The sequence below is a fragment of the Odocoileus virginianus genome, chromosome 21 (genome assembly GCF_023699985.2).
Source record: "Odocoileus virginianus isolate 20LAN1187 ecotype Illinois chromosome 21, Ovbor_1.2, whole genome shotgun sequence".
In the NCBI taxonomy this organism is placed as follows: Eukaryota; Metazoa; Chordata; class Mammalia; order Artiodactyla; family Cervidae; genus Odocoileus; species Odocoileus virginianus.
In genome coordinates, this window is record NC_069694.1 from 26,861,614 (window position 1) to 26,883,385 (window position 21,772).

At 36.3% G+C, this 21,772-nt stretch overlaps 1 protein-coding gene across 10 annotated transcripts in view; it reads left to right on the forward strand.

Annotated features, from left to right (window-relative positions):
- LCORL (ligand dependent nuclear receptor corepressor like) overlaps positions 1 to 21,772 on the forward strand; it is a 193,522-nt gene that overhangs the window by 163,173 nt on the left and 8,577 nt on the right. For 9 of the 10 annotated variants that reach the window (XM_020878313.2, XM_070452105.1, XM_070452110.1 and 6 more), the window contains one exon: positions 1,560 to 6,370. The exons of the other annotated variant lie outside the window; for it this stretch is intronic. In XM_020878313.2, the coding sequence (XP_020733972.2) occupies positions 1,560 to 6,370 (4,811 nt within the window). The remainder of the gene's footprint in view (positions 1 to 1,559; positions 6,371 to 21,772) is intronic. 10 annotated transcript variants of the gene reach the window in all.

The window sequence follows — 21,772 nt, forward strand, 5'->3', positions numbered from 1 at the left end:
TAGTTTTTAATTTGCTGGGAAAGAATAGAATACCACTTACACTCTTTTATTGATGGTTAACATTTACTTGTGCCTTTATCTCTACATATGTTGTCTGAGTTATACAGTAGTGAATCTTTGGAGTCAGTTCAATCATTTTATACTCCAACCATGAAAAAATTTACAAAAAAATTATTTTCCAAAGGGAAGAGATACCGAGGTCATGTCCTGTCTTCATCTGTCTAGAGATGACAGTGGACTTTAAAATTTTTATTGTAATTTCATCTCTCCTCTCTGTTTGATAACTGCTTTATGTTAAATCCCATGCTAGTTTTAGCAGCAAAACATTGGTTGAATCTGGTAAAATTATCTTTTTTCTAGAAAAATTTTTATCTAATCTGAAACATTTGCTTTGGTGTTTTTGCTACTCAACAGAAATTTTATAAAATGTAGATAACATGTTGCCTACTTATCTGTGAAACAGTTTAAACTGGATTTAGGGAGGCACTTTTTAAAATCAGTTTCGCTTTCATTTTAAAGAAATTACTTAATTTTTAATATTGGTGAATATAACCCTTTATTTAAGCAAAATACAGTCTTCTGTCGCAGTTCATAGTCAGCATATTTCAGTTCCAACCATAAATAAAATTTATACAAACCAGTAACTAACAACAACAAATATAAGAAATCACAAGTGGGAGGCTATTTTCATGTACAGAGTTTGGTGATATGTTTAATTTAAATAGATACTTTTCTGAAACAGAATTCTTTTAATATATTTTATTCTTCTTGCTGCTGGTATTGGATTAGAAAGATTTTTTTATTTTTTATAGACTTATACATTGGTTGCTAAGTAATTCTGGGTTTTAGTTTCCATTAGATTTATGTTAGTTTCTGCAGTGGGATATTTTCCAGCATTTGAAATTAAATAATTAGGTAAGTAATGCCTTTAGTTTTGATGTAATTAATTTAGTATTTAAAATAAATTAAAAATAGATTACATTTTTAAATAGCTTAAATTTTTATTTTATTACTAGGTTAAAATGCCTGTTATTTATATGAAATCTAAATCCCTTAATTTTCCTTTTGACTATACAAAACTTTTTATTAATAATTTTATTTTCACTACCTTGAAAAATATTATTTTAAATAAAGATAAGAAAGATTTTCTCCTACATCTTATTTATCTTATTTGTACTAATATGGACTGATAACTACCAAATAACTTATAAAATGTCTACTTTACAAAAATTTTAACTCCTTCTGAAGCACTTTCCATTAAATACTCTTAATATAGCCAAAGCACTAAACATTAGCAATCTGTAAATATAACCATATCTATCAGTAGCAGCCTTTATATTACACAAAAAATAAAGTTTTGCTTTGACTCATATTTTGTCATAGGAAATTGTCATAAGTGCTTCATTATATTTTCAATAAGCAATAATCAAGATGTCACTTTCACAGCTCTCCATAGGAATTAGGAGTCCAGCAATATCAAAATATCTATTTCAAGCTCTGTTAAAATTAATATTAGTATTTTTGCTGTAATTCATTTTTTGTTTGATTTTTATTTTTAGTTCAACTGCAAAATCAGAGGAAGCTACTAAAATGGAAAAAGGAAAATCAGCATTAAACAAAGTTTTGGAATCTTTGTGCATACATCACCAGGAACAAGTTTTGGCTATGTTGAAATTTCTAGTCCAAGAGCAGAATGCTGCTTCTCTTTGCTGTTGTAATTCATCCTATACTGTGTCTTCAGAGTCTCAGAATCCCCTAATTGAAGATGATTTAGATGGTCTGTTCTGTAGTTGTGAATATAGGCTGGCAGAAAGAGGGCATTTACAGAATGAAAGACAAAGCCCTGGTTTTGTGCCTCTGCCAGTCTGTATTAAAGATTTACATTGTTTATCTTGCCAAACTGTAACTATTGAACACATTAAGACGGTAGTGAATAGAGGAATTACAAACAGTTACAATTCTCACAGGTGTTGTTCTGGACTGTTAGCAGACATTCATTCCACAAAATCAGGCTTTCAGAGTCCTCTTTCATCAAAGGAAATATGTGATGTTTCAGTAAGTCTTCAAGATGTTTGTAGATCTCGAAGTCCCTCACCCCCACCATTATCACCTGTGCAGGCTGAAGGATTTGAAAAATTGAAAGATGTCATCTCAGAGTGTTCAGCCTTAGAAAATAATAGACTTGAAACAAACATTAACCAGCCTCCATCTCTGACACCAGCAGAAATAAGCAGTGATGAAGATGATCATGAAGGTAAAATGCCTAAAACTAAAAAATCCAGTAACTCTGATTCTTTGCTCTTAGAAGACAGCAATAATTGTACTACAAATCATGAAAAGGGTGAAACTGCTATAATTTTTCAAGATTTAATGGATCGTATTAATGAAAAATTAAAATCAATAGAAACAATAGATATGACAAACCTTATAAAATTATCTAGCAGTGATTGCAATACAGATAATGATTTAAAATTGAGAGATTTAATAACCTCTCTTTTGCATAATGCAAAGGCCAGTGATTACAGTTTTATGGAATTACTGAGTCAACATGATAAAAAGATAGAAAATAAAATTATTCAGACAAGATTTCGAAAGCGTCAAGAAACTTTATTTGCAATGCACAGCTCTCCTGACTCACCCATATTCAGAAGGCAGTCTTTACAGATAAAAAGAGAACTTGCTAGTCTTGATGAAAACTTTATGAGAAAAAAATACACCGGAAAAAATCCAAGGAAGTTTTTGCGCAATGATGAACTCTTTTCAGCAGACAAAGAGCAATTCTATCATTGCCAAGGACCTTCTTTACAAAATTCTAAAAGCCTGCAAGATAATAATCATGTGGAAACATCCTTTTTACCAGATTATGGATTACAGTCATTGCAACTACCTCTAAATAATTTAGAAACTAACTTGGCTTTTGATGCATTTTCAGAAAGCTTTAAAACAGCTTCTCCTGAGAAAATGAGCATAAGGAGATCACAGGAGAAATCTGTGGCTAGGAAAAAGTTTTTGCAAAATCATAAAGAGAATCCAAAATTAGAGAATACTCAAACTCCTTTGAAAAGTGATGTCCCTGGACTTTTGAGCAGAACCAAACGAAATATTGTACCTCCAGGGTGGTATTCTATATATGTAACAAATAATTATGTTTTCAAAAAATCCCCTAAGGCCAAAAAAGTTTCTGACTCTACCAAAAGAAAAGACACAGTAAAAAATATTCAGATTGAAAGCTCACATAGTATAGATTTAAACAAAATTGCAATGAATTCTAATTTACAAGTTGTTGTGGAACGTTTGGAAGATACAATAAATATGGCCAAAAAGTCTTGGAATAATCAGTCATTATCAGAAGGGTATAAAGCATCCAAGAAATTGATAGAAGTTGATGGTAAAGATCAACCTGCTGGTAGAAATATGACTCTAACTGTAAGTAGAATGACATGCAAAGAGCAAAGTTTATCAAAATCCATAGTAGCATCCACCAATATTAAAACCAATCATATACCTACAGTAGATTTGAATAGCAAACGACTTAATAACCAGAAAAAGTCATCTGTTTTAAACACAAATAGCTTGATTTCCAGTGTTGAAAATGTACCAACAAAATATGAAACCATTGAAAGCTCTTCTTTTGCCACCTATTCTAGTCCTATCAAACTCATGTTTTTATCTGAGGTTAAAAGCAGTGAAGGAGTCAAATATACTTTAACTTCAGTCAGTAATTCCGAATCAAATCGTGATTTTTCTTCTGAAAAGCAACCAACTCATCAAGTAACTGAAAATAGAAAAGAAACAAATGAGACCATCCCAAATGCTAACTCTGCAAATTATAGTTCTAATCTTAATGATAGTGACACTTTCCAAAAAGAACTAAACAAATTTAATTGTGCAAAAGAAACTGCAGAATCCTCTGCAGTGTTTACAGATGATATGAAGAATGATAAGCCACAAGAGTTACCTAAAGAATATTCAAGCAATACGATTGATTCATCTTTTAAAAGAAAACCAGGTAGACCTAAAAAAATAGGTCCCCAGGTTGTGAAACAGATAAAGCGACCAATTGGAAGACCACCGAAACCTAAAACTGACCAAACAGACATCTCCATTTGCCAAGATGAGTCCATTAGTGCTGAAAAGAAAAGCCCAGAGTCTCTCATATCAGAAGTAAAAGAAGGTTTATATCAGAAGAGTATTATAGTAACTGTTATTTATGGAAGGTCAAGAAGAACTAAAAGGCATGTTTCTGAAGGAAGTATAAGCAAAAGCAATGGTATGTCTTTAAAAAATAATGTTACTGATTTTCCAACAGAATATAATAGTCTCAGAAGTATTAGAGAATATGACACTGACTTGGGTGAAAGAATAAGTGCTATTTCAAGTTTGACTACTGAAAGTGAAATCTTGGGGTCTGGCTTTGAATATGTTAGACCTTTCAAGAACAAGTCTATGATACCTCAATCTTCCAAAAACATTATTCGACCAAATCAGAAGCCTTTGGCAATAATTAGGAAGCCTGGTAGACCTGCAAAAGTGAAAATCTCTGGCATATCTGTGACTATCAATAGAATTTCACCTCAGGAGAGAGAAGTGAGTATTAGCAGCTGCTTACCTCCTTTAGAACAAGAGAATATATTCCAGAAAAGTCTGCTTGAAGAAAATCGCCAGTGCACCATGGATACAAGGCACACTGAAGCTGGCAAATTCAAGAATGAATCTAAAAGTATGGTTGCTGCTATACCTTTGAGACATTCTATTAGGGATCGAAAACCATCTCTGCATTTCTTACATTCATTAGCATCTTCTAGTTCACTTATTTATAGAAATTCCCTGCTCCATAAGTCATATAAGCTCCGTTTGCAGGAAGGTAAAAGTCAGGAGGACAAACATAAGCAGTCAAGGATTAAAATAGCTTCCAAAGGTACGCCAGGAGCTAGAAATTCAAGGAATGCAAAAAAGCATTTGGAAGATAAATTAATACCCATTTCTGAAGTATCCTTGGACCCTATAATTTCATCAAACCCTTTGCTCAGGTGGTGGGCTGCTTCTACTTCAAACGATTCCTTATTAGAGGAATTAAACAATAGATTTGAACAAATAACAAATGCTTGGGTGCCTGTGAGTGGAGATGAAGCTGAAAATTGTGTTCATAAAAAAAGAGAACCCATTGAAAATGATAACTTGAAAATAGCAAGCCCTTTGGAGACCTGTCTTTTAGAACTTGAGGTTTCACCCGTAAAAATGCTTTTTCAGAAAAAGTGTGATTTGAATGAACTCTGTACCTGGTTTATGCAAACAACAGAAACACAGTCTCTTTCACTAGTTAGAAAAGCAAATGCACGAAACCCTTTGGAAGTAATAAACACCAGAGGAATTAAATTAGGGACGAAATATTCTGATTTTAATACCAGCCCTTTCAGAAAGCACTTTAAAAAATTTGCACTATCTTCACCTTCAAAGTCAGCAGGGAAGTTGCATATACTGCATAAAATGGTTAGCTCCCCGCTTTTAAATGTGAAAAGTAATTTAACACTAACTAGATTAAAAAGAACTGAGTTTAAGAGGTTGCATCATGAAAGGTGGAGAAGAGAGGGAAAGCTGCACAGCCATGGGACAGGTGCTTGGATATCTAAAAGGAGGAACTTAAGATTTTTTTGCCAGAACCAACTTTTGAGTAAGACTGAGGGAGTAACAAATGCTGACATCCCACTCCAAGGAAAAAACACAGTAGATAATCAGTTTATTTTCCCACCTGAGATTAGGGATAACTTTTTGCAACAGAGGTTGACCATGTCTGATTTCAAAACACATGCTAGTTTAGAGAATAAATTTAACTCAGAAGCAAAGGAGAATGGAACAAACTGCAGCCAAAAAGAATTTGAAAAGGGACCAAGACTAGGAAATGTATGTTTAAATAACTGGAGGTCAAAAACCTTAAAAGACTGTAGAATATTTTTGAGGAAGATCAACTATCTCGAACACAGAAATACTTTTAAGTTAAATACCATCATTTACTCTCCTGAATCTGTTAACTGTGGAAGTAATCGTCAAACTCACATAGAAGAATCAAAGCACTTTACCTTAAGATCCCAGTCTGCTAGGCAAAATTCTTTTAAAAAGCAATCTAAAGAAATAGAAAATGCTAAAGCAAATAATCCTTCAAGTGATAAATTTCCTGCCCAACTTGAAAATAGTAAATTAAATAAATGTGTTAACTATGACAAGAATCCTTCTGATAATTGTGAAGCTCTTAGCAAACTGAACAAAAGAAAAAGACCACCATGGAAGACCACAGAAATGTCAACAAAAAGACATAAACGACAATCTTGCAACAGTGGACAAATGGCAAACTATTATTCAAAATACCAACTAGGTAAGTTTTTCTCTACTTAATTTTAGTTTCATTGTAGGTGCCTTGAGTGAAATATTAGATGATGGATAGAAAAGGAACAGTTGATTTAGTTCTATTTCCAAAATATTTGGACAATCTAATTTCTTGGCACCTAGTATGAAACTCATGAAATTAGGTGCTGCTAAATGTCCCAGTGGACTTCCCCACATCTAAATGTGTCCAGGATTTCAAGAAAAGTATATTTGAGACATAGAAAGCTTCTAAAATATTAATGTAAATACTATCTTCTTTTGCATCTGATCTAATGTAAAATATAGAGAACAGTTTGACAAATAAATATGCCCAAGTAGCTATCTAAAAATTTACTACTACACTACAAGCTAGTATATATTTATTGTCTAATGATAAATTAGTAACTTTGAGACCATCTGGAAGGTAAAAACTATCACGTGGTTAACTTGATAAAGACTGTAACATATATAATAATCCTAGGGTATCAATCTCACATTCACCATTAAGTTGTTAGGCCCTTTGATACTGCTTTGGGAACCACTTTTAGGTTCTATTTATTTAAAAGTGTCAAGATTTTTTTCCAATATGTCAGCAACTTATTAAATAGTTTTTTCATATCTGACATTGATTCCATGGATATAAAGATGAGGATTTCTTTATGGAGATAATACATCACCTACCAAGGGAGAAAATCATATAGAGGTAATTTTAAGGTAATGCTAAATTCAGAATGCAAACTGAAATTACTTTAGCAAGTAATTATGAGCTTTACTCAGTTATACTAACCTGACATTAGTGCCTCAGGGAGACCGTTACCACTTGAACCTAGCAAAAATGGGATGTAAACACTAGTTGCCATCATAACCAGTTCCACTTCTGCTTCTTGATAGGTGCTAGACAATTTAGGATATGTAAGTGTGGTAGTGTTTGTTGATTTTTTCCCTGACATGAAAGAGTGAAGGAATGCAGGGGTACTGGGTGACATTTGGATATTTAAAGATATTTTATCATATGGTTGCATTGTTACATTGTATATTTTAAGGGAGTCTTTTGTGTGGCCTGAGAGGTATTAGTGGCTTAATTTTTGTTACGTTTTTTTAAAAAACTCTTTTAAAAGCTAAAAAAACACTTTCAGGTCTTAAATTGAAACATTAAAAGCAGTAATTAAACTCAAGTCTTAATAGGTTAGAAGATTATTATGAACCCCAAAATTCAATTACTTAACTGAATAACTTTTATAATACCTATTTCAGTATATCTCACATGCAGTGATTAAAATTTTTAACTAACATAAATGATTAAAATTTTAAAGATGGTCAAATTAGAGTCTCCATTATTAAAGATGAATCAAATCTAAAAGTAACGCCCTTTGTTCCTTGGCCTAAGGATAACTAAAAATAACACAACAAATAGTATGTCAGGAAAAAAGAGGGAAGAAGTCTTATAGTTATTTTTTCAAAAGAACTTATAATTCACCTAAAAATACTTTCACATATTTTTAAAAGATTGCCATGAATGGAGAATAAAGTGTAATGTTTTATTTTTAATTCTTTACACCATCCTCATTTCATAGTAAAGATAGTTTGTATTGTCATTTCTCAACAGAACTGTATTTTGTTACTTCCAGCTTAACCATTGTATCTTTCTAAGGTATTAATGTAAATGTATTTTAATATGATTCTTCATCTCACTAAATATGATATCTCCCTAGAAAAATAAGATGGAAGATGCCTAATTGTTACTTTTTCAAATTAATTTCAAATCCTTTTGTAACATTTTAAAAAACTTTAGTATCATAGTAGGAGTTGTTTTTCACATTTTCTCATTTTAAAAATTCATAGTAATAGTTCCTGTTCTGCTCAAAGTTTTATTTATCTTTTACTGATAACTTTCCTTTTTTGTTTTAACATTGTTTTTCTTTTCCCACTCAATCAACAAGGACATTATTTTTATAAAGTTGTATTTATAGCAATATTTGTTATATTATCTGATTTTTAAATGTTTATTAAGGTGTTGTTTTTTTATCATTATTCTTGATATTCCATACTTCTTTTTGCCTTTTTGGAAATGACACTAAAATTCATTATTTTATATGTGTTTTTCTTCTTCATTGAATACATAGTGACTGGAAGTTTGAGACTTTTAACAATAGGGCTTTCCTAGGAAAATTCCTCCAGCAATGTAATAATGAATTAATGGAGTATTTCTGTTGATGAAGAGTTTTGCTTTTACTTACAAATATCTTGTTTTTAAACTTTTCAAGATTAACCATCCAGATATGGTTTAGTACACAGAAATTTTAAACATTATCCTTGACGACATTTGTACTGCTTTATCAACTGTAAACACGGAAAGGAAGAAGTGCAATTCTGTTGTATTTTTGTTTTAACAAATACTTAATGAATTCCTACAATACACTCTTAGGCACGATAGAAGGTTCAAAAAGCTTTTTATCCATTGAAGTAAGAAAACAAGATCTATATTGCTTATTTATTCACTATATAGAGTGTATTTTATGTTTTAAGTGCGATATTATATGTTTTAAGGGGATAGAACAGTAGAAATCATGTTTTGTACTCTCAAGGAGCATACCATCTTATGCAGGATAGTGAATAGGCAATTCCGTTAGAAAGATGAGTGCTATGATGGGAGAGAGAGATGGACTATAGGAATACAGAGGGAAATTGAACCCAGGGTCAGAGAATTACGCAAGGATTCTTGTTTCTAAGCTGGAATTTGAAGAATGACAAAGTATTAGAAGTCCAGAAAGTATTTCAGGCAGAAGCAAATTGCATGGGGAAAATATGGTTGACTGGAGAGAGCAGAGTTGTCTGAACACTGATTAATTTAGTTCATATAGCTAAGACACAAAATAGGAATTTAGGAAGGGGCAGGGGGTAGTTGAAAAAATAGCAAAATATAAAGCTACTGATGGAGGCATAGCACAAATTGTGAGGTCAGTATCAGTTAATGGAAAAAAAAAATCTGGAGCCCTAATAGTATCAGTATTGGGGAAGAATAGATATATTTGAGAGACATCCATGAAGTAGAATCAGTCTTAGAGAATAGAAGAATAAAGTTTAACATCAGGTTTTTGGCTTGGACATCAGGATAGGTGATTGTAATATTCACTTTAGGTGTTCAGTTTTAGACATATAAAGTTTGAAATATCTAGTGGGGTATCCAAGAAATGATATTTAGGATGCAACTAGTTATGAGTTTTTGTTCAGGAAAGAGGTCTCTTTATCTTTGAGATAAAGATTTGGGGGCCAGTAAATAATTCAAGCCATGAGAGTGGAAGAGACTGTTCAGTATAAAATGTGAAGAACATAGGGTCTCAAAGCCACAAAGTTATAGAGAAAAGAAAAGATGTGTACAAAAGGAGGCTAGTGAGAGTAGCCAGGAGAAAAGAGGAAAGCCAGCAGAGAATGGTGACAGGAAATACGTTTTAAGAAGGGGAAAAAACAACAGTGTAAAGTGTTAATAAGAGGTCAGTTCGGTCTTGAAATCTTCTGTGTAGCACAAAAGGTTATTTTAGAGTCGGAACTCTTGTGATTGAGTAAATGCAGGAAGAAGAAATGAAGAAAATTAGCACAGAAAAATGTAAATGGCAGATTGGTGAGGAAATAGGGAAGTAGTGAGAGGAAGCCCAGTTGAAGGATGTTTAGATGCCAGTGGGAAGAAGCCACTGGAAAATGAAAGACTGAAGTAGAAAAATGAGATGGCTAGTAGGGGAAATGGAGTGAAGCCCCTGACGTGATAGTGGGATATCCTGAGAATCGTTATAGAGATTGGTTTTGGCCAGAAGAGTCCTTTCTCTCCTAAGACATGAGAATGCATGTGTGCATGCATGCTAAGTTGCTTCAGCCATGTCCAACTCTGCGACACTATGGACCACAGCCCTCCAGGCTCCTCTGTCTATGGAATTCTCCAGGAGAGAATACTGGAGTGGGTTGCCATGCCCTCCTCCAGGGGATTTCCCCACCCAGGGATAATAGCCTCATCTCTTACGTCTCCTGCATTGCAGGCAAGTTCTTTTACCACTAGTGCCACCTGGGAAGCCAAAAACATGAGAACAGTGGGAATGATTTTTAGGAGGATGCAAATCAGTTTATAATTTATGGGGAGAATGTTTAGGATAGTAGACTATTTTCTATGAATCAAGAGGTAATCTAAGAGTTTTATAGTGAGTATTGAGCTCTGGATAATGTTTGAAATACTGTCTCAATAAGTCATAGGATTGAACACCTTGTGATTTTATCTCAGTTGCCAGAATGTAAAGCTTGGGAGAAAGATGGGCCATTATACTTAATAGTAACTGTGTTCACCAAGTGGGTGTAACAGAAGGAAAAGAGATCAAACTAAGAATTTATTCTTTGAGTTGTGATAAACTATGTGATCAAACTACTTCTAAGAAGTCTTTTTCTAATAGCTGCACACAATATAGATTAGAAGGGAGGACAGAAAGGGGTATGTGAAGGACCAGTTGTAAGAGACGGTTTTTGTGGAGATAGTGGTCTAAAGTTATGTGTGACTATTGAAAATAATAATATAGACCACTGACCAATAATGCCAGTGTTGTTTGAGTTCCTAAAGCAAATGTGTGCCTTTTCGTAATTGATATACAGCTGGATATAATAAATGGACTTTGGACACCTCTGAAGTTTCAGGCCAGAATAACCTAGTATGTACTTAAAGCTACTATCCTCATATTATTTTTCCTAAAATGTTAAATTTTTCCATAAAAATTCAAATCTCAAGTTTACACTTTGAATTGGATTCTGAGATGACTGAAAAAAGTTGTTTGTCAGTTTCTCCAGTTTTGTCATCTGTCCTCAAAAATGACTCTCTCTCTCTCTATATATATATATATTTTTTTTTTCACTCAAAATTCTGATTTTCACTGAGATATGGATGATTTGAAATTAATGATATACTCTTTTAATTACCTAAAACTGAAACTAACCATGTGTCCTTCTCTGGTCCTGCCAATGAACATTTTACCATATTTTTCTGAGTCCTAACTCAAGATATTCTTTTAAATTTGTATGGTTGAGGCAACCTCAGCACAGAATATCCTTTAACAGTTAAAAATAAAATTTCGAGTTACTTCATGTAACGTTCAGCATCATATTACCTAATGGAAATTATGAAGCACTAGAGTAAATGATTTTCTAAATTTCATTTTGATAGAAAAATGTTTCCAGATGATTGAGTCACTTTAATCTGGTTTGCTACACAAGCATTCCAAAGTTATATTCCAGGAAAGACTGGTCCACCAAGATGTTGTGTCTGCAAAGTGTTCTGTAGTCCAGTAACATTGCAAAGTGCTCAGTTCTCTTTCTTGTGCTTACTGAATCACAGTGCCCCATTAGTATGTTAAAACACGTTCTCCAAACTTTATGTCCCATAGAACATAGCTTGCACGCTAAGTCGCTTCAGTCGTGTTCAACTCTGCGACCCCATGGCTCATCTGTGCATGGGATTCTCCAGGCATGAATACTGGGATGGGTTGCCATTTCCTTCTCTAGGGGATTTTCCTGACCCAGGGATCAAACCAGTATCTCTTAAATATCCTGCCTTGGCAGGAGCCGCTAGCACCACCTGGGAAGCCCCAGAACATAGTTTTGGCAACACAATTAGGAAACACTGCTCTACATAGTTTCCTGCTAGGCTTTCTCTGTACTTACTGTGATGTTACCAGAAAGAATGCAGTGACTATAAATATATGTTAATTTATGTACTAGACTTGTTCTTGTACTTAAATTGTTAGAGTAATCAAAATTAAATTGTAAGTGCTTTACTAAGATTCACCATGAAAAGATGACTCTAGTAAATACATTCAGGCCAAAATAATCACATTTTGATAAATCTGATTTATAAGTTTCATTTTTGTATAGATTTTATTTCATAATGAATCAAAAAAGGAAGTAGCAGTCAGTTCAGGTGGCTTTCCTTCTGTATTAAAAACCATGAGAAAATACCTTACGAGTTTAGGAAAACATACGAGATCAGAGTCTCCTTGAGTCTTAATTAAACCACACTCTTAATTTGGTAAGAACTGGATAAAAAAGACATATTTTAATGTAAAAAATAATAAATATATCGACCTGTTCTTTTTTACATGGGCTTTATATTACCGTCTTGTTACTTGCCAGTGCCATCAGTAAAAATGTTAAAACTGTGACCCAGTAATTTAAAGCATTCTAATGAAATAAAAAAGGCTTTAATAAAATGCATTCTGTTTACATTTAGATATTTTCCCCATCATTGTAATCTTCATAGAAACTGACTAAAGAGAAGAGTTAGGTTTTAAAGAGTTTTAGTGTAGTATTTTTGCTATATCTTATCTTTTTTTTTCCTAGAATTTTTCTCACATATCTTATATCTCATTGCTTTGTCAACCATTACAGAATATTCTGCTTTACTAATTGCTCCATATCTTTAATGGAAAACTTTTCCATTTATTCAACAAATATTGTATATTTTTCTTTTGATCTACTGGGCATTGTTAGACATTAGAGTTACAAAGTAACTAAGGAAACTTAGCAAAAAATATTTCAAGTTATTTTTTCAGTTTGACAACATAATTAGTAAAACTTGAAGAAAGATAATTTGGTTGACTCACCCTATTAATGGTTATGAAGTACAGCACTATTTTCAAACAAGATTAACTTTGCAAATTGCGTCTGACCCCCAGCCTGCCTTGTAAGTGGTTTTATTGGAATATTGCCATGATCATTCACCTGTGTGTTTTGTCTGTTGCTGTTTTATGCTGCAGAAGCTGAATTGAGTAGTTGCAACAGAGATCCTAAAGCCCACAAAGCCTAAAATACCCTGACCGTTTGCAGAAAAAGTTTGCTCACCCATTTTTATTGGTAGAATTTTGATGTGATGTGACTAGAAAAAAATTTATTGTCTTCTTTTTGTTTTTAGTAAATTAAGATTATTATATCCAGTTCATTCCCAAAACTCATCCACTCCCTCCCTGTTGTCCACTCCCTCTTCCCACACAATCCACTACATTTCTGACATGTAGTTATTTTATTTTTTCTTATCTCCCTGGGACAAGACCTGTCTGTATCCAGCAGAGTGGTGCTGGGGGAGCCATCAATGCCAGTTTTGTTCTGTTTTGTAAATCTTTATTCTCTCCCTGCAGCCTCCAGACCTGCTTTGTCTATCTGAGGTAAGTGGTTCAAGGGTCACCCTTCTCTTTCCTTAACCAGCTGCTACCACCTGTTAGAGATTTATTTCAGTGCTTCACACCTTAAATCCCTGCCTCAAATGTTCTCTTCTCCGCTTTTCTACCCTTTTATCTTCTCTATTCATTTAGTAATTCAAAATCTTTAGTTCAGCCCTCATGGCTACTGTATTTTTCTCATACTGAGCTGAGTATTCTGTGATTATCATAATAAACAGCCTACTGAATTCACCTATTGTTTAATTACAAACAACAACAACAAAAAAGGCAGAGCAGGTGTCTGAATGATTTCATCCTGCCATGTTTTTCCCTCCTTGTTTTTGTTAATTTTAAGCAAGACCTTGGCTTCATTTTTTCCCCTCCAATTCCATTTCTAGGCAACCTGGAAAACTCATTTGTTTGCTTCTTTGTGTGTTATATAAATGTATAGAATGATAGATTTTAGAAGCCAGTATCTGTAGACCCCATTGATTTATTCTTTCAAAAATTTTTGTCTCCTGTGTTCCAGGCAGTATGGTAGTCATATGGAATATGAAGGGGGACAAAACCAGATGTCACTCCATTCATGGTCAGCTTTGGAGAGGCAGACATTTGAGAAAACTTAAATCTTACAAGTTCTTATTCATTCTATGAGAATGGGCTTCCCTTTTAGCTCAGTCAGTAAAGAATCTGCCTGCAGTGCAGGAGTTCTGGGTTCGATCCCTGGGTTGGGAAGATCCCATGGAGAAGGAAATGGCAACCCACTCCAGTATCCTTGCCTGGAAAATCTCATGGACAGAGGAGCCTGGTGGGCTGCAGTCCATGGGGTCACAAAGAGTCAGGCACGACTGAGCGACTAACACTAACTTACTTAGTATGAGAATTCCTTATAGAGAGATCTTATCAAGTCAGCAAAGTGAAGGAAGGCTTCTCTGAGGAAGTGTCCATTGAGCTGAGCTGTGAAGAATGAGTAGGCATCAACTAGGCCAAGTGGCAGAGAATGGGGAGGGGAGGAATGACTTGCCAGGAAGAAAGGAGTGAATGTGAAAAAAACATGAGGCTTGGTATTCCTCGTGGAATTAAGAGAGATAAGACTTGACTGGTGTGTCTTGAGTCAAGAGAGGAGGAGCATGATGTCACATGTGGTGAACATTGAAGAGTATGTCAAGGGTAGACCACACAGGTTCTCAGAAGCCATGTTTATGTCCTTTCAGTGGCTGATTTTACTCCACTAGTCAGGCAACACCAGTACCTATCTGGAGACTCTACTTACCCAGGTTCTAAGAGGACACTCCATTTTTGGGGGGCAACAGTTATATCCGGTCCTGTATGGCCTCTAGGTATTTTCCATCTGGTCCTTCTCAGTGGTCTTTTTCACAGCCTTGGAAAACATTTATGTCTGATCAGTATTGATCTGCAGACTCGCAGGGAGCTCTGGAGCCAGCTCTCTTTGCCCCTCTCTTTCCTGTACTCCACACATTCTAGTCACCCTGGACTCTTCTACATCTAAACTCTGTCTTCCCTTTTCAGGAAGATTCCCAAGCTCTGTTTGGGTTCCTCCTATATTGCAGTCTGGAAACTCTCTAAGCAGTAAGCCATAGCAAATTTTAGGACTTACCACCTTTTATTTCCTTTTTTTCAGGAATCACGGTCATTTCTGTCATCCTTATCTTAGAAACATTATTTCATTTATTTAGTGTGCTGTTTATAAAGTGAGAGGGCAGATTTATCTTGTTACCTCATCATGGTCAGAAAAAAATGTCCCAGATTAACTTTTTAACAAATATTTATCCAAATGCAATATGCTAGGTGATGATGATAATATACTGAGCAAGACCAACAGGGATTTATACTTTCATCAAGCTTGTATTTTACTGGGAGGGGGAAAAATAGAAAACACAGGCAATGGTAAAATCTGATGAAATTAGGTGATACAAGGATATTTTTGTAAAGCTGCTTTAGGTTTAGTACTCAGAAAAATTGAGATAACTGGAATATCATTGATAACAGAAACTGAGTATGGATGGGAGCTGATAGTATAAAAAAAGAAAAGAAAGCATGGGACTCAAACTTGAGAAATGGCAACATGCATTAGCCAAGTAGAGTGGGATGACTTGAATTGACAGGAAGAGGCAGAGGAAAAGCAGTACTGAGTCTCAAAAGAAAAAGGTTATGTTACTCTGCTCAGGCCGCCATAACAAAATAACATGGACTGCATGACTTAAACAATAGAGATTTATTGTCTCACAGTTGTGGAGACTGGAAAGTCTAAGATCTGGAGGATTCTGTTTCTGGTGAGAGCTCTCTTCCTGGCTTGCAGGACACTCTCCCATTCTTTGGTGTCTCCTTCTCTATAGGAACTTCAGTCCTGTTGGATTATTGTTGCTGTTGTTCAGTCATGTCTGACTCTTTGCAAACCCCACTAGAGTGCAGCACACCAGGCTTCCCTGTTGTTCACCATCTTCCAGAGCTTGGTCAAACCCATGTCCATCGAGTTAGTGATGCCATCCAACCATCTTGTCTTCTGTCATCCCCTTCTCCTCCTGCCTTCAATCTTTCCCAGTATCAGGGTCTTTTCTAATGTGTTGGCTCTTTGCATAAGATAGCCAAAGTATTGGAGCTTCAGCTTCAGCATCAGTCCTTCCAATGAATATTCAGGATTGATTTCCTTTAGGATTGACTGGTTTGAACTTCTCGCACTCCAAAGGACTCTCAAGAGTCTTCTCCAATACCACAGTTCAAAAGCATCAATACTTCAGCACTCAGCCTTCTTTATGATCCAACTCTCACAGCCATACATGACTACTGGAAAAACCATAGCTTTGACTAGACAAATGTTTGTTGGCAAAGTAATGTCTCTTTTTTTTTAATATGCTGTCTAGGTTGGCCATAGCTTTTCTTCCCAGGAGCAAGTGTCTTTTAACTTCATGCTTGCATCACCAACTGCAGTGAATTTGGATCCCAAGAAAATAAAGTCTGTCACTGTTTCCATTGTTTCCCCATCTATTTGCCATGAAGTGATGGGACTATGGTTTTTCCAGTGGTTAAATATGGATGTGAGAGTTGGACTGTGAAGAAAGCTGAGCGCCGAAGAACTGATGCTTTTGAACTGTGGTGTTGGAGAAGACTCTTGAGAGTCCCTTGGACTGCAAGGAGATCCAGCCAGTCCATCCTAAAGGAGATCAGTCCTGGGTGTTCATTGGAAGGACTGATGCTGAAGCTGAAACTCCAATACTTGGGCCACCTCATGTGAAGAGTTGACTCATTGGAAAAGACCCTGATGCTGGGAGGGATCAGGGGCAGGAGGAGAAGGGGACGACAGAGGATGAGATGGCTGGATGGCATCACTGACTCGATGGACATGAGTTTGAGTAAACTCCAGGAGTTGGGTGATGGATAGGGAGGCCTGGCGTGCTGTGATTCATGGGGTCACAAAGAGACGGACATGACTGAGAGACTTAACTGAACTGATGAGACCAGATGGCATGATCTTCGTTTATTCAACATTGAGTTTTAAGCCAGCTTTTTCACTCTCACTTTCATCAAGAGGCTCTTCAGTTCCTCTTCACTTTCTGCATAACGGTACTGTCATCTACATTTCTGAGGTTATTGATACTTCTCCTGGCATCTTGACTTCAGCTTGTGCTTTATCCAGCCTGGCATTTCACATGATGTACTCTGCATAGAAGTTAAATAAGCAGGGTGACAATATACAGCCTTGACATACTCCTTTCCCAATTTGGAACCAGTCCATTGTTCCATGTCTGGTTGTAACTGTTGCTTCTTGACCTGCATGCAGGTTTCTTAGGAGGCAGGTAAGGTCTGGTATTGCCATCTCTTTAAGAATTTTCCACAGTTTGTTGTGATTCACACAGTCAAAAATTCTAGCATAGTCAGTGAAGCAGATGTTTTTCTGGAATTCTCTTGCTTTTTCGACGATCCAGTGGATGTTGGCAATTTGATCTCTGGTTCCTCTGTTTTTTCTAAATCCAGCTTGAACATCTGGAAGTTCACAGTTCATGTACTGTTGAAGGCTCGCTTGGAGAATTTTGAGCATTACTTTACTAGCATGTGAAATGAGTGCAATTGTGTGGTAGTTTGAACATTCTTTGGCATTGCCCATCCTTGGGATTGGAATGAAAAGTGACCTCTTCCAGTCCTGTGGCCACTGCTGTGTTTTCCAAATTTGCTGGCATGTTGAGTGCAGCACTTTCACAGCATCATCTTTTAGGATTTGATATAGCTCAGCTGTAATTCCATCGCCTCCACTAGCTTTGTTCATAATGATGCTTCCCAAGGCCCACTTGACTTTGCATTCCAGGATGTTTGGCTCCAGGTGAGTGATCACACCATCGTGCTTATCTGGATCATGAAGATATTTTTTGTATAGTTCTTCAGTGTATTCTTGCCACCTCTTCTTAATATCTTCTGCGTCTGTTAAGTCTATGCCATTTCTGTCCTTTATTGTGCCCATCTTGCATGAAATGTTCCTTTGGTATCTCTAATTTTCTTGAAGAGATCTATAGTCTTTCCCATGCTATTGTTTTCCTCTATTTCTTTGCATTGTTTACTTAGAAAGGCTTTCTTATCTCTCCTTTCTTATCTTTGGAACTCAGCATTCAGATGGATATATCTTTCTTTTTCTCCTTTGCCTTTCACTTCTTTTCTCAGCTGTTTGCAAGTCCTCCTCAAACAACTGTTTTGCACTGTTGCATTTTTTTTTTCCTTTGCAATAGTTTTGATCACCACCTATACAATGTCACAACCCTTGGTCCATAGTTCTTCGGGCATTCTGTCTATCAGATCTAATCCCTTGAATCTATTTGTCACTTCCACTGTATAATTATAAGAAATTTGATTTAGGTCATACCTGAATGGCCTAGTGATTTTCCCTACTTTCTTCAATTTAAGTCTGAATTTGGCAGTAAGGAGTTCTTGATCTGAGCCACAGTCAGCTCCCCCAGTCTTGTTTTTGCTCTGTATAGAGCTTCTGCATCTTCAGCTGCAAATAATATAATCAGTCTGATTTCAGTATTGACCATCTGGTGATGTGCATGTGTAGAGTCATCTCTTGTGTTTTTGGAAGAGGTGCTTACTATGACCAATGCCTTCTCTTGGAAAAACTCTCTTAGCCTTTGCCCTGCTTCATTTTCTAGACCAAAGCCAAACTTGTCTGTTACTCCAGGTATGTCTTGGCTTCCTAATTTTGCATTCTAGTCCCCTATAATGAAAAGGACTTCTTTTTTTCATGTTTGTTCTAGAAGGTCTTGTAGGTCCTCATAGAACCATTCAACTTCAGCTTCTTTGCACTGATGGTTGGGACATAGGCTTGGATCACTGTGATTTGAATGGTTTGCCTTGGAAACGAACAGAGGTCATTCTGTTGTTTTTGAGATTGCATCCAGTTACTGCATTTCGGACTCTTTTGTTGATCATAATGGCTACTCCATTTCTTCTAAGGAATTATTGGATTATGGCCGTACCCTGTGACTTCATTTCACCTTAATTACTCCTAAAGGCCCCATATCTCTTAATATATAAATCTGAGGATGGGGGATTGGAGGGGTGATGGGAAGGCAGGGGGACACAATCCAGTCCCTAGCAGAAGAAACAGCCAAAAATGTTGAATGTTGTTTGGAAGCCAAAAGGTCAAAAAAACTAAAGATCCTTCATTAGATTTATTTCATTGGTGACTTAGTAAGTGCTGTTTTCATGGAGTAAAAGGCCTGGAAGCTAGGTTGCCTGCTGCTGCTGCTGCTGTTGCTGTCAAGTCGCTTCAGTCATGTCCAACTCTGTGCGACCCCATAGACGGCCGCCCACCAGACTCCCCTGTCCCTGGGATTCTCCAGGCAAGAACACTGGAGTGGGTTGCTATTTCCTTGTCCGATGCATAAAAGTGAAAGTGAAGTCGCTCAGTCGTGTCCGACTCTTAGTGACCCCATGGACCGCAGCCCACCAGGCTCCTCTGTCCATGGGATTTTCCAGGCAAGAGTACTGGAGTGGGGTGCCATTGCCTTCTCCAGGAAGCTGGCTTAGAGAATAAGAGGTACAGAAAATGGTGATAGCAAGTACAGGACAGCTCATTAAAGTAATCTGACTAAAAATATTCAGTTCAATTCACTCACTCAGTTGTGTCCGACTCTGTGACCCCATGGACTGCAGCAAGGCAGGCCTCCCTGTCCATCACCAACTCCAGGAGTAAACTCATGTCCATTGAGTCGGTGATGCCATCCAACCATCTCATCTTCTGTTGTCCCCTTCTCCTCCTACCTTCAATCTTTCCCGGCATCAGGAATTTTCAAATTAAGTCAGTTCTTCACATCAGGTGGCCAAAGGAGTTTCAGCATCAGTCTTTCCAATGAATATTCAGGACTGATTTCCTTTAGGGTGGACTGGTGAGATCTCCTTGCAGTCCAAGGGACTCTCAAGAGTCTTCTCCAACATCACAGTTCAAGAGCATCAGTTCTTCGGCACTCAGCTTTCTTTATAGTCCAGCTCTCACATCCATACATGACTACTAGAAAAACCATAGCTTCGACTATGTTGGCAAAGTAATGTCTGCTTTTTAATATGCTGTCTAGGTTGGTCAAAAGATTGAGTGAAGCCATAGTTGTTTTTTTAAGGAATGAGGGACCTTGCACTTGTTTAAACATGATGGTGAGGATCCAAAAGAGAAGAGATGGTCTATTATTTATCTATTGCCACAACATGCTACATTTTACAAACCACATCAAAACTCATTAGCTGAAAGTAATTAAGTATTTGAGTCAGTGATTCGCAAGTATGACTGGAGGTTCTTTGGATATTGGCTGGGCTCCCTCCAGTGTCTTGGGGTTAGCTGGCAATCGAGTGGAACAGCTTAGCCCTGCTCCTTGTGTCTCAGAGCCATCCAGCAAGCCAGCCAGGCGTGTTCTCAGGGCAGAAGCAGAGGTGTAAAAGTGAACATAAATGTCCAGTTTCTCAACTTCAGCTAGCATCATGTTTGCTGTTTATAAATAGCATGTTTGCTATTATCCCATTAAGCCAGAGCACATCACATAGGTGGGTCAGGATGGGAGGGCATGGTCAAATAGATAGGGCAGAGTGAATACAGTGATGGATGAAGAACCAAGTCATTAATTAATCTGCCACAGATGTTATATTTAAGAAGGGTTGGAGCCACTGATGATGATCATTGATAAGTTCCTGAGAAGGCCTATGGGAACAAGGTCAAAAATCATTTACATCATGCCAGGTTCTGTGATTGTCTACAATTAATTGGCATTATTTTAGATAACCAGCCTCCTAATTGCTTTTACTTTCATATTAATTTACTACTGATATTTTAAATTTTATTTATAAAGGTATGGAATCATGTAGTTTCTGGATATTTGAGTGCCTATTTTATATACTGCTTTAGGCACAGTTGTACTAATGCAAGTTCACTAAGAAATTCAGGGATCCCTACAAGACTGAGAATCACTTCTAAATCACATAGCAGTGCAAACTGTTCATTGAATCCTGAAAAATATTTGTTTTGTACTTTTGATCTGACTATAGTTTCCTTCATTCCACTTAGCTAAAAATTCAGGTAGATATCTCACTTCTTAGTGAAATGATTAAATTCTAAATGTCTTCTTTTCAATTTTTGATTATTTCAGTTTGCTCTTTAATAATCATGGTAGTGCTAAGTAAGCACATACTGCCTGTACCATGTGTGATCTTTTACTGAAAATGTAATTTTTCTAAAATTGGTAACAGCAAGTTGCAACTCTAGGATTCTATTCTAAGACTTGGCTTTCAAGCTCTTGTTCCTAAACACCTGGTTCTTCTGCTCCTCCAGATAACCATATCAAATAACCAAAAGCAAATCCAGAAAAATGGCTGACTTAAAATTTCCCACTTTAACAATCTGCCAGAGCTTTTAAATTCATCAGTATCTTACGAAAAGGCAATTTTACTCTTCAGATAAATTACATCTTTTGAAAACAAACAAATACAACAGCTGTACAACCTAACACTCAGAGTTTTCCAACAAGAGGAAGGATTTATTGGGTCATGTTAAACCTCATGGTCAACTAGTGCACCATGTTTACCTGGCTACGTTCTGTGGCTTTTTTACATTTGATCCTCCTCAAGCCCAGAGATTCAAAATTAACCTGTTGTATACAAATTACTTGTTTAGTCGCCAAGTCATTTCGGACTCTTTTGCGACCCCATGGACTGTAGCCCATCAGGCTCCTCTGTCTATG